General features: G+C 37.4%; 1 protein-coding gene across 5 annotated transcripts in view; it reads right to left on the bottom strand.

Annotated features, from left to right (window-relative positions):
• VAV3 (vav guanine nucleotide exchange factor 3) overlaps positions 1-13,822 on the bottom strand; it is a 448,149-nt gene that overhangs the window by 40,174 nt on the left and 394,153 nt on the right. For all 5 annotated transcript variants that reach the window (XM_030935746.1, XM_030935747.1, XM_030935748.1 and 2 more), the window contains one exon: positions 4,129-4,194. In XM_030935746.1, coding sequence (XP_030791606.1) covers positions 4,129-4,194 — 66 coding nt within the window. The remainder of the gene's footprint in view (positions 1-4,128; positions 4,195-13,822) is intronic.

Below are 13,822 nucleotides of genomic sequence, written 5' to 3' on the forward strand. Positions count from 1 at the left end.
AATTTCTTACACAACTGTGTCTGATATGCCACGTAATATGTTCACTAAGGCTTTCATTTCAATTACTATACCTGAATCTTTTTCATATATACCCAATTAGTGTCTTGCTTTCCGCTTAGATTTTTTCCCTTTAATTTCTTAAACTATATTAAGTATAAAATTTTGAATTTAGTATCTAAAATTCAAATATTTGCTATAGTTGTCAGTTTAATTATATATTTTATTGTTTCTGCTGATCTTGGCATAAGGTGGTTTGTTTCTGGATTCATTTAAAGATTCCAAATTGTAAATGTATGTTCCCTAGGACATTATGTATAAAAATCCTTTGGGAAATGTGTGCAAAGAGGCTCTGATCCAGAGAGAATTTGAATTTTCATTGGGAGAATAATTAATGTGGAATTTTAAAAAATTTTTTAATTTTTTATTTGAGACAGAGTCTCGCTCTCTCACCCAGACTGGAATGCAGTGGAATAACCTGGAATAATTTTAAACTACATTTCCAGCTTAGAATTATTTAGGTAGCAGAGCTGGTATGAATTTCAGCCCTTCATCTGGATGGTTTTAGATTTAAAGTTAGAAATTCTCAAGGGAGACTGCTTTCCTTTTTTCTTTCCAATCCTGAACCAATACCAAGGTAGGCATATCATCATCAGCGGGATGGATTTTCTCCTAGTTCATCCACCGAGGGCTCCTGGAATCAGAGGTATACCCAATTTTGCATTGTGCTGCAGTTCCAGGCTTTGTCTCTAGTTGCCGTATTGCCAGAAATGAAGTTGACTCATTTATGAACCGCCTGTGTTTTCCTCAGTTTTAGGTTTCTACCTGCCTATTTCAGAACTTTTGAGGAGAAGGATGTAGCACATATAGGAAAATAAATTTTAAGCCCAGAATAGAACATTCAGCACTACTCATGGACCCCCGATAAACAATATATCCCAGAATCAAAAGCAATACCATTTTGCAAACGCCCTCAAACTATCCTCTCCCCTTCAAATTCCCCTCTATGTATCTTCACTTAACTTGCCCTATAATTAAAAAAAGAATCTATAATTTCATTAAGCAGTAACATTTTAAGTAGCTACTTACTAATATAAAACAACCATATTTAGTAGTCCTGCTTACAATTAGAAGTTACCCTACAACTCTGTCATCTTAAAATATCTGAACATATTTCTCCTTCTAGCCACTTCTTGGGTCAGCAAATATCATTCCATAGGATTCTACAGGCTGACTTAATTAGTATCTACCATTGGCAATGTTGTATATACAGCGAGGGACTTGCATTTGCTTTTTCACTCCTTTGTTCATTCATTCAACAGTAATTTATTAAATACCTACTTTGTGCCAGACTATCTCTAAAATAAAATTTCAAATGCTCATTTTTCGGCCTTATTCAAGAGGATGTAAACAGAAAACAGTACATGGTATATTCAATGCTTAATATTCTTGATTGGATGTCTTCAGGTTCCCAAACTTCTTAATGTTAGAATGTATAATATCCTGCCACCTGCCTACATATATACATCACTCCTTTACAGATAGGAAGCCTGAATCTTGTTCTTACAAAGTCCAAAAACTAGATGACAATCATTTTAGCTTATCTAATTAAATAAGAGTGATATCAAATTTCAATAATCTTTCAAGACTGTAATGTAATATAAGACAAAAATATGTAACATTATAGATCAGTGGAACAGAATAGAGAGCCCAGAAAAAATGCCACACACCTACAACCATCTGATCTTTGACAAAGCTGACAAAAACAAGCAATGGGGATAGGAGTCCCTATTCAGTAATGGGAGAAACAAAATTATGTCCTTTGCAGCAACATGGATTGAGCTGCAGGCCATTATCATATGTGAACTAACACAGGAAAGGAAAAGCAAATAACACGTTTTCACTTATAAGTGGGAGCTACACATTTGATAAATGGTGCTGGGATAATTGGCTAGCCATGTGCAGGAGACTGAAACTGAACCCCTTCCTTATATGATACAGAAAAATCAGCTCGAGATGGGTTGAAGACATAAATGTAAATCATAAAGCTATAAAACCCATGGAGGATAACCTAGGAAATACCATTCTTGACATAGGACCTAGCAAAAATTTCATGACTAAGATGCCAAAAGCAATTGCAACAAAAACAAAAATTGACAAATGGGACCTAATTAAACTAAAGGGCTTCTGCACAGCAAAAGAAACTATCAAGAGAGTAAACAGACAACGTACAGAGTGGGAGAAAATATCTGTAAACTATGCATCTGACAAAGGTCTAATATCCAGCATCTATAAAAAATGTAAATAAATTAACAAGCCAAAAAACAGCTCCATTAAAAAGTGGGCAAATGACATGAACAGACACTTTTGGAAAGCATACATACATACATACGGCCAACAAGCATTTGAAAAAACACTCAATTTTACTAATCATTAAAGAAATGCAAATTGAAACCACAATGAGATACCACATCACATCAGTAAGAATGGCTTTTATTAAAAGTAAAAAAATAACAGATGCCGACAAGGTTGCCGAGAAAAGGGAATGCTTATACACTGCTGGTGGGAATGTAAATTAATTCAGCTTTGTGGAAGCAATGTGGCAATTTCTCAAGGAACTTAAAACAGGATTGCCATTTGACCCAGCAATCCCATTATTGGGTATATACCCAAAGACATATAAATTGCTCTACAAATAAAGGTATGCACGCGTATGTTCATCCCAGCAATATTCACAAACATGGAATCAATCTAAATGCTCATATGTTCATATGTTTCTGGATAAAGAAAATATGGTACATATATACCATGGAATACTACACAGCCATAAAAAGAAACAAGATCATGCCCTTTGCAGCAGGATGGGTGGAGCTGGAGGCCATTATCGTAAGTAAACTAACACAGGAAAGGAAACACAAGTAACACATGTTTTCACTTATAAGTGAAAGCTAAAATTGAGTATACATGGACATGAGAAGGGAACAACAAATTCCAGGGGCCTCCTTGAGGGTGGAAGGTGGGAGAAGGGTGAGGATCTAAACACTACTTACCAGGTACTATGCTTAGAAACTGAGTGACACAATAATCTGTACACCAAACCCCTATGACATGCAATTTACCCAAATAATAAACCTGCACATGTACCCCTAAACCTACAATAAAAGTTAAAAAAATGTGATATTAGATCACAGAACCACAGAGTAACAGACGCTTTTCTATTCTCTTTGTTTTTGAAAATAATTAAGCTTGAATGAGTGGAGTAAATTATCCTATAGTGCACATTCTAGAGCCAAGGATAGCAGATTCTCATGATTCTAACATTAAAAAGAATGTCCAGTTTGGAAATTCGGTAACCACTGAAACACAGCAAGCAAGATAGTTTAAGGAGAGTTTTTCCCCCTCAGGCAATCATCTCTATCATATTAGTAAAGAAATTTCATTTACTTTGGAGTCAATAACTTAAAAAATTGTGTGGAAAACGTCACCCATATTACCAAATTGTGGTATTAAAATCATGTTACCCTAAACAGAAATTTATCAGTATCATAACACACCAAGGAGTACATTTTAGGTTACATTCACCCATAATATTAATTTAGCAAATGTTCATTTATTCTCCTTTTATCTGTGTTTTATATTTTCAGAAAATCCCATTATGACATTATATAAAAAGTAATGACACACTATAGAAAATATATGTAGACCTTTGGCTGAAAAATTTGTGGACTTTTCATTTTTTAGCAAGCTTTCAAAGATATCAGCTGAAGCATAATATCGCCCTGTAACCCGAGTGACTGGAGGCAGACCATACCATTCTCAGTTCAGTGGGAAAGGGGAAACTTGTACAATGCATCTAATTTGTGGCTGTGGTTTATTTCTTCTAAAACCTTTTAGACAACTTAGTTTTATAAATTCTGCTAAGTAAAATTTGCCTCTTCTATATATTTTCTTAATATTTAAAAACATATTCTGACAATAGAACCACAGTGATGTTGAAAATAATGATTCTTCCAGAAAACAGTAATAAAATTAATAATTGACCTGGCCAGCATCCTTTGTAGATTTTTGCACAATTAATCACAGCATCAAAAACAAAATGAAGCAAGAGAAAATTAAGATACTAATACTTACACATGGGCAAGGCTTGACTGCATCACTTGGAAAAAATCCAACCTCTCCAGATGCTAAATTTCTGCCCTAAGAGAAAAAAATGCCAGTGTTGAAAACAAATTTACCACAAATGATAACCCCATGATACCCCATACATAGCACTGTTACTTAGGATCCTTAGAATTCCTTATGTGTTATATCTAGTCCTGAGCATTAACTTACTGTGGTTCAGAAAAGGAAATAAAAGCAGAGATAGTTTTCCTGGTTGTTCAACTTTACATGTGGTTTCAAGTTATGATCATAAAATAATTCAAGTTTATTTTTCAATCTACCCTTCAATTTTGTTAGCTTTGTATCTCTCAATCCTGTAGAACACTGGACACCAACGTTTTCGGCCCCAGGGATGTGGGGTGAGGTGGGGTGGGTGCTGGGGGCGTGGCAGGTGGCTTCGGTAGGAAACTGTTCCACTTCAGGCATTAGACTCTCATAAAGGGAGTGCAACCTAGATCCCTCATATGCGCAGTTCACAGTCAAATCTGCACTCCTATGAGAATCTAATGCCGCCACTGATTTGACAGGAGGTGGAACTTGGGTAGTAACGCTTGCTCATTGGCAGCTCACCTCCTGCTGTGTGGCCCAGTTCCTAACAGGCCATGGTCCGTGGCCCGGGGGTTGAGGATCCCTATGATAGAGAGATAACAGCAGTTTCTATCTTTCACCTTTATATTCGTTGGCATAAGCAGATCATATGAATTTGGTGAAGGCATATAATTAATTATGAATTCCATATAAATGGATACTATTGGTCTAACAGAAAACATGAGAATGTCTATCTAGCAAGATGAGATTTCAAGATGTGAAAATAGAAAACAATGTAATGTAAATTTTGGATGATTTTCAAATTTAAAAAGAAATAGGATACTTATTAACAGAAGAAGACCATAAGATTTTGGAGAATAGGACTCTATTAGGTTGGTGCAAAACTAATTGTGGTTTTTGTCATTAAATTGCAAAAATACCAATACTTATTGAATCCTTAATATGTGCTAGACACTGCTCTGAGAGTTTTATTTAATCCTTGCTATGATCTTTATGGTAGATCCAATTACTATCCTCACATTACAGATGAGGAAAATGAGACACAGAGAAGGTAAATAATCTGTCCATGGTCACAGAGCTAACAAGTACAGAGCCATAAATCAAACTCAGATGTTCTAATTTCAGGGCTCTGCACTGCCTCTCTGTACAAGCATAAGAGAGACTCATGAAGAAGGACAGTGGGACTTAAATATAAAAAGTAGTTAGGAAACAATTTGACAGTGATAGCTGAATTCTATCATTGGTGATGGCATTTCTTTAAAGGTGTTGTATGTTTTAGAAGACTTAAACTTGCACCAATGTGGAATATGGCTCCTAGATGAGTCTCACTTTTGGATTTGTGAATATCACAAGGAAACTGATACCATGGTAAGGAAAGGGATTGGAGGGAGAGAAACACATGCTGAAGACACTATATAACTGAGTCTGCTGAACTGGCCAGTGGATTAGATATGGGAAGAGAAGATGATCTGTTTCTGAGTTAAAGACTGGGAAAAGAATGAAGAATGGAGGTAAGAGATGACTAGAGAATCCATCCAAACAACACAGACTTAGATGACTTAGAACGGAATCTGGAAATTGGAGCAAGGCTGCATCACTTGGAAAAAATGTAGAGAGAAGACAGAAGACAGAATTTACAGAAATTAGTGAAATAACAAGGCAGAAAGAAACGATCAGGAGAGAGAGGAATCAGAGACCTGGGAGGGATGGCAGCAGGAGAGAGAGGAATCAGAGACCTGGGAGGGGTGGCAGCAGGAGAGAGAGGAATCAGAGACCTGGGAGCGATGGCAGCAGGAGAGAGAGGAATCAGAGACCTGGGAGGGATGGCAGCAGGAGAGAGAGGAATCAGAGACCTGGGAGGGGTGGCAGCAGGAGAGAGAGGAATCAGAGACCTGGGAGCGGTGGCAGCAGGAGAGAGAGGAATCAGAGACCTGGGAGCGGTGGCAGCAGGAGAGAGAGGAATCAGAGACCTGGGAGCGGTGGCAGCAGGAGAGAGAGGAATCAGAGACCTGGGAGCGATGGCAGCAGGAGAGAGAGGAATCAGAGACCTGGGAGGGATGGCAGCAGGAGAGAGAGGAATCAGAGACCTGGGAGGGGTGGCAGCAGGAGAGAGAGGAATCAGAGACCTGGGAGGGGTGGCAGCAGGAGAGAGAGGAATCAGAGACCTGGGAGGGATGGCAGCAGGAGAGAGAGGAATCAGAGACCTGGGAGCGGTGGCAGCAGGAGAGAGAGGAATCAGAGACCTGGGAGCGGTGGCAGCAGGAGAGAGAGGAATCAGAGACCTGGGAGCGGTGGCAGCAGTAACTACAAGGTTGGAAGAACTGTTTCTTTCATTCAGCTGTGTTTATCAAGTGCTCTATAATGGTTTATTTTCAGCATGGCAGTAAGATACAAATAAATAAATATGGTATTTGGGACTATACCACTAGCCAGATCTTTATACATAAATGCACTGCAATGCTACCTGAGTGCAAAATATGAGTGTGTGGTGGGAACCATACACTGATTAAGCTCAGAAGAGAAAAGAATAAGAATGCTTTAAAAAACAAGACCTTTGAGAGTACACAAAGCAAAGAAGTCTATTTTGCAGAGGAAAGTCCAAAGAGAGAGCTCTGAAATGGTCTTTCTAAAGTACATTTGAAGGTGTATCAACAAATTGGAAAATTATGCCTATTATAAAAATAGTAAACTGCCAACTTCCACTCTTCTTCAGAACAACAACAAAAGACTTTATTCTATAGAATGCAGAGTACAGGAGAATAAGTGATATTTTGTGACAGGGTATGTTGGCCAATGCAATACTATCTATTTTCTCAGAGCAAACCTGATGCAGAGCCCTTCATGTAAATTGATACCTTCATTCTGTTCCTCCTCCAAAACTCAGTTCGCACATTACCTACTCTATCATCTCTTCCCCAAGGAGCAGATCCCAGATTGAATCCCATGCCTATTCTCCCACTGCACCTTTCCATACTCTTGGTGATACATAAAGTAGCAGTGCTTTGGTAGTATTCACTTCTAGTAGTATATGTAATTATTGTTCAACATGGTCTTCTCTATTAATAGACTGTGAGTTCCTGACATAAGGGACAATCTCTCCGTCATTTTTGTATAAGAAGATGTCAGACACAGAGTAGGCCCTTAACAAATGTTTCTAAGGGGAGATATAACTCAATCTGATAGTTCCCTGTCGCTGAGGAGCATGGTCCTAAATTCCTCCTCATTAAAAAGAATAAAATACAGCCATGTGCCACATGATGACATTTCAGTCAATGACTAACCTTATAATGATGGTGGTCCCATAAAATTATAATACCATATTTTTACTGTACTTTTTCTATGTTTAGATACACAAATGTTATAACTGCCTACAATATTCAGTGAAGTAATATGCTATACAGGTTTGTAGCCTAGCAGCAAGAGGCTATACATGTAGCTTAGCTGTGTAGTAGGCTACACTATCTAGGTTGGTATAAGTACATTCCATAACACTTGCACAATGATGCATTTATTGTATGTATCACTGTCATTAAGTAACCAATGACTATATGTCACATTTTTCGCTCTTCACTGATGCAGTGCCGGATCTCAGCCACTGCAAGCTCCGCTCCGGGTTACGCCATTCCTGCCTAATCCGGTAGTGGGACTACAGGCGCTCGCCCGGCTAGTTTTTTTTGTATTTTTCTAAGAGGGGTTTCACGTTTAAAGGTCTCGATTCCTGACTAGTGATTAACCGTCTCGCTCCCAAATGTGGATTCAGGCTTGGCCACCGCGCCGGCTACTTGTCCCTGACATGTTCTATAAGGACAGTGTTGGGGAGTGCAATGTCACAAAGCAGAGAAAAAAGGATGAGAACCCAAAGAATAAAAGAGTGGGAAAAAGAGATGAATTTTTTAGCTGGTGAAGGTGTATGGACTGGCATAGTTGTTTCTTTCTTTCTTCCTTTGTAGAAACAGGTGTTCCACACAAAAGACATAAACGGGAAGTGGAATCATACTAGACGGTAGAGGAAGAGACCGTGGTTATATAAGAAATGCTCTAAAACTAGATGAACATATAATTTTCCATTCAAATCAGGACCTTTTGAGAGTAAACAGGTAGTGACTAATAACTATGCCAGAGCAAACGGTATAAACTGAACTGTTCTGGGTAAACAAGTACACATGGTCATCATATCAAAACTCAATTTTGTTCTTTTTCATCTCATTTAAAGGACACTCTTGGAGGTCCTTCAGGAGGGAAAAAATTTCACTAAACAGGCTGCCAATGTCATTCTGAATTGTTTTTTTCTTTAATAAAATGCCCTAGGAGTTCAGGATCATTTCTTAAATGGTCATAGGCATTCCTTAGATGACAGAGAGATGAGAGATAATTTAACCTATTTTAATATATGAATAAAGTTACAATTACTGACTAATTCCTAGTCTCATCACTTTTAGCTATAATATATGCTATATTCAGTAATGTCTACTTATTAAAAAGATAGCTATCCTACAACATTTGGAGGGTTCAAAACAAAGTAGTGTGTAGGAGGGGTTTCTTCAGTTTCTTGGTGGATGTGTGTGGGATGTTGGTATGGTAATTCATTAATACTAATGGATGGAACAGCTGTCAATCCCCTACGCATGGATGAAATTGCAGACTGTAACTATGAAATAGACCAACTTCAAATGCAATGGTTTAGTGCACTTTATGCGATGATATGAGGTTTTTACTAATCTTAGTGAGAGACATGCAACTGAATTTCCTTCTTCTTTACATTACTGTGTGGGCATTTTATTCTGGGTCAGATAATCAGCTTGTCATCCCTTTTATGAGTATTACAAATGCCAAAGATAGGGAATCATCTTTCAGTTATCCTCCTGCCTTGTATTTGTTCTGTAAGTCCCTTAACATCTTCAAGGTCAACTTGAAAACATTCCTCTCTCATACTTACGTGTCATCTGATATACCATACGGTGCTATCTTTATATGCATTTATTCTGCAGGGCATCTCTGTACTATGTGATGAGACTTCTGTAAATCTAACAGTACAGGCTGGGTCATTCTTATGAAAATACATTCTTTGGAAAGCACCTGAGAAAATAGCTGATGGGTAGTATATGGGGAGAAAAAATCCACCTTTATAATTTTCATTCAATCACCTAGAGCAGACATAAAGCCAAATCATATTAAATTATAATTCATAAAATAATGCCTTTTTCCTGAAAAACTTTTTTTTTTCCTGTAGAAAATGTATCAAACTAAAATTATTGACAACTTCCTCTGACATTCCTGAACATCACAAACATAAAGGCATACTCAGGCACTTATTTATTTCTAACTGACCTTAGGTTTTAACTATTCTTCATTTTTCTTCAATAAGAATCCACACTGAATCATAATGAATTAAAACTACTTCAGGTTTGCTGGTAGAAATGATATTCACAATCTACCTGTACAGAGAAATACATTAAGGTATGCCAGGATGCTAGAGCTAAAACCTCGTTTTTAAACCCACAGACAAGGAAGGCTTAAAATGACAAAGCATATCTTCTGAAAATCTTAATCGTAAGTTGCTTGGCTCCTAACTCTGTAAAAAGGAGAAAGAATTGCTTTGAGAAAAATACAGTGTCTCTTCCCTGTGCCTCATTTATCCCCTTAATACTACCTGGATTGGAGCTTTAATGCACTCCTGGAATAGTACTGAACAATTTGAAACAGATGTGGAAAGCTGAATGTAAAAGGGACAGATTAATGGATATTTATGAATGATTGGAAATTCTCCCAAGTTACAATGCTCTAAACACCCTCAATGTATGCACGACGGTGCTGTGGAGATTACTAAGCAATTTATCACACATGGGTAATGGCCAGAGCAACTGTCACCCTGCCCAGTCACTTCCCGCTGTCAGAAATATACAGGTTGAATGTTTGGGGAAAGAAGATGTACAGCAGGGCCATGAATTATAGGAATATAGGTGAATACACTGTACACACAAATTAGTTCATTGATTGGATGGGCAGATGGAAGGAAAGAAGGATGGACGGAAAGATGAACACACAGTTTTTGGAATTATTCTGATAATGTTTGTGAGGACAAGCAATAAAAGAAAAAAAACCAGCAAAGAGCAAGTGATCAGGAAAAGACCCAGTCAGAAACTGGCCATTGGTAAGGAGAGATTTTTAATCACAGCTGCAGCCATATTGTAACCATCATCAGTTACATATACATAAGGGATAGTTCTTGGAAAACACAGAAAGGCAGTATCATAGGATGTGTCATCAGAAGAGCTTGTTCTATTTCTAGCTCTGCTATAAAAAGATGCGCAACCTTTTGCAAGTCTCAGTGGTAAAACAAGGATGATGACAAGATCTGCCACACATGCCTCACCAGGTTATTACAAGGATCAAAGAATTAATATGCATGAAAGTACTTTGCAAATGCTAAATACTTGTTTTATTTTATCCATAATATTGCTTTTTGATTACTGTCAGTTATTTCATTTCTAAGTTTTCCTTTGTTATTTGGCCCATCCATGTGTTATTAAAATAGAAATGTCTAATCCTGTGTATAATCCTACCATTCTCTTCATATTTCAGTAAACTTGCTAAGCTGCAAGGAACATAGACTCTCATATCACTTTCACCTGAACAGGAACTATTATATTCCTGATAGTCCATTCCTTTACTCAAAAGCTTTCTTGGCAGTACACATATTCTTTCATTGTTAATTGCCTCCTACATGATGAGTAAGATATACATTTTCTACCAGTAAACACCTTGAAAACTTGCCAAGCATAACTGCGTATGGTTATATGATGGCCACTACCATTAATTCCAAAATACTCATGCACACATACAAAACCATAAGCTAAGCATTTTTGTTATTTCTTAGTCAAAAGCGGATATGATCCTTAACTTTTGTCCAATGTATAAACAGTGAAAGTTCATGTTCAAAAGACAATATAAAATATCCATATCTCTGGCATAGTTCTCTTGTAAAGTGACTGTCATTGGCTTAGAATTCTGAATAAATCTAAGAAACTTGTACCTTGGTCCAGGATCTCTGAAATTAAATGTACCTTCAATTTGTATGGGTTTATAATTGCATCGAGTCATCAAAACATATGACAAAGGCTTCAATTATAGTTGATGGTTTTTCCAATTCACACAAAATTGTGTTTACTACATCTCTGAAATTTTGGCAGATGGAAGTGTCAAAAACCCTTAAAAATTAAAAGTTGTGAAATGTATACTGAGAAAAAAAAGAACCCACTAAAAGCCATAAGCTGTACATCTACACTTATTAGATTTGAGATGAATACAACACTGGAACGAGACTTTACCAAGTGTTTTTCCTGTTATTCAAAAATGTATTTGGTGAGGTCCCTGTGTAAGACGGGCAGCAAGAAAGGGAATCCTCTGATTATGGGTGTTTGAATGCTTTTTCTCCAAAGTCTCACTGGGTGGGATGTACATGATACAATCCTAAATTACAGTCTTATGACTGTGTATGTGTGTGTGTGTGTGTGTATGTATGTGTGTGAAGTAAACAAGATAATACCTTTAATGATATAAAAAAAAAAATTCGGGCAAGCAAAAACCAGTCTACATGTAGGTAAGTCAAAACCCACATTGTTACTCAATACAAAATCTGGAAAGAACCAGGTTCTACCACATCTTGGTGAGAAGCCATATAACCCAAAACCAATCCAGGCTTAACAAAGGTCCAAAGAAATTTGCTTTTCTAATACTGGCAGACGACAAATGAATGTTTTTCTATCCTTGGCAATTTTAATCATAACTAATCACAAAAGAAAATATTCTGAGTCATAGCACCATACACACTAAATGCTCATGGCAGCATATTTTAAAATAATGTTATTTTTCTACTAAGAGCAAAAATAGCGCTTTAAAGAAAAGTTTACTGATTTCCTAATATGCACAAGGCACTGTGTTACATACTAAGGAATTAAAAATGAATAGACATGGACAGGATCTTCAAGGATCTCATTCAGACAATGTCATTTCCTTAAATTCACTTTAGCTTTGGTTCTTTCCACAGATTTTTGTGGTATTTTTGATGAGAAAAAAACCTGTGAGGTGACAATTTGATACGACTAGGGAATTGAGAGCCTAGGTTTTATTTTTGGCCTTCTGATCTTGAGTAGGTCATTCAACCCTTCTTGGCTTCATTATCCTCACCTGTGAAACAGAGCGCATGACCTAAGGATTTCCAATGTCTCGGCTACCACCAATGTTCTTTGCTTATATAAGCACTTTTGCAGTGCCCCCACAGTACTCCACTCAGTCATGGTTGGTCAAAAAATATTTGACCCACAAATTCTTAATTAGGGACAATGTGTGCCAGTAATTTAATCTGTTTTTTTTTTTTTTTTTTCTTTTTGGGATGGTATCTCACTCTGCTGCCCAGGCTGGAGTGCAATGGCGTGATCTCTGCACACTGCAACCTCTGCCTCCCAGGCTCAAGCGATTCTCCTGCCTCAGTCTCCCAAGTAGCTGGGATTACAGGCACACACCACCATGCCCGGCTAATCTTTGTATTTTTAGTAGAGACAGGGTTTCACCATGTTGGCCAGGCTGGTTTCAAACTCCTGACCTCAAATCATCCACTCGCCCCAGCCTCCCAAAGTGTTGGGATTATAGGCATGAGCCACCGTGCCAGGCCAGTAATTTAATCTGATAGCATTTATTTACAGAAGACAAGGACATTTCAGCTTCTTAATGACATTCATTTTAACTCAGTGTGAAGCAGTCTATTTTCCAAAGCACATAAAAGTTGGTTTGTTAGAAACTGCATTCATTAATTCATTCTTCAGGAATTCAAATTATCATGAATAATTAAAATTCAATATATGTTATAATTTGATAAATTATTTGGCCACAATTCTTAGGCGCATGTGCATGTGCATACTCTACTGAAACCACTTGCGGTGCCAAATCAATAATCATGTCAGATGGAATTCCAAATTCATGGCCCACTGAAAGTATTCTGTGATTGACACAAACTTTTAGTAATTATGGCAGAATGTAGCTTATATAGTAATAAAATAATGGAAGAAAAAGGACCACAACAGAATTTCTCAGAACTTTCTTCCATAATGTTACTCCTTTACCCTCCAGAACAAAAGAGATAATACTTCATTGTCTGAACTTCTACTTAGATGGCAGTGTCCTCATCTAAGTACATTATAACCTACATTGCACTATACCAAGTATTGGAAAAATACAAGAACTGTTAACCAAAAACATCCATCTTGAGAATTAACAATGAGGACCTCACCCACTTTGTCAGGAGGCCTGCCAATTCCCATAATACAGTCTGCACACTTGGAAACATTCCTGCAAACTCAGTTTATGATCTATTTAATCAAAGCCAGTTGACAATCACCCAGGGAAAATGTTTCTTACAGGCCTTTACTAATGCCTATTATCTTCTATAATCATCTCTCCCAAGGACTCCCTTGTTCTAGTGTAGTCACACACTGCCTTTTTCTCCTTTCCTGTAATTAGGGACTCTGATTTAACTCAGTATTTACAGGCAAATACCTGTCAAAATCAAGGTCTCATGATTACAGGACATACTAATGCCAACTGCGCCTCTGCACTTTCA

The sequence above is a fragment of the Rhinopithecus roxellana genome, chromosome 8, assembly GCF_007565055.1.
Source record: "Rhinopithecus roxellana isolate Shanxi Qingling chromosome 8, ASM756505v1, whole genome shotgun sequence".
Lineage (NCBI taxonomy): Eukaryota > Metazoa > Chordata > Mammalia > Primates > Cercopithecidae > Rhinopithecus > Rhinopithecus roxellana.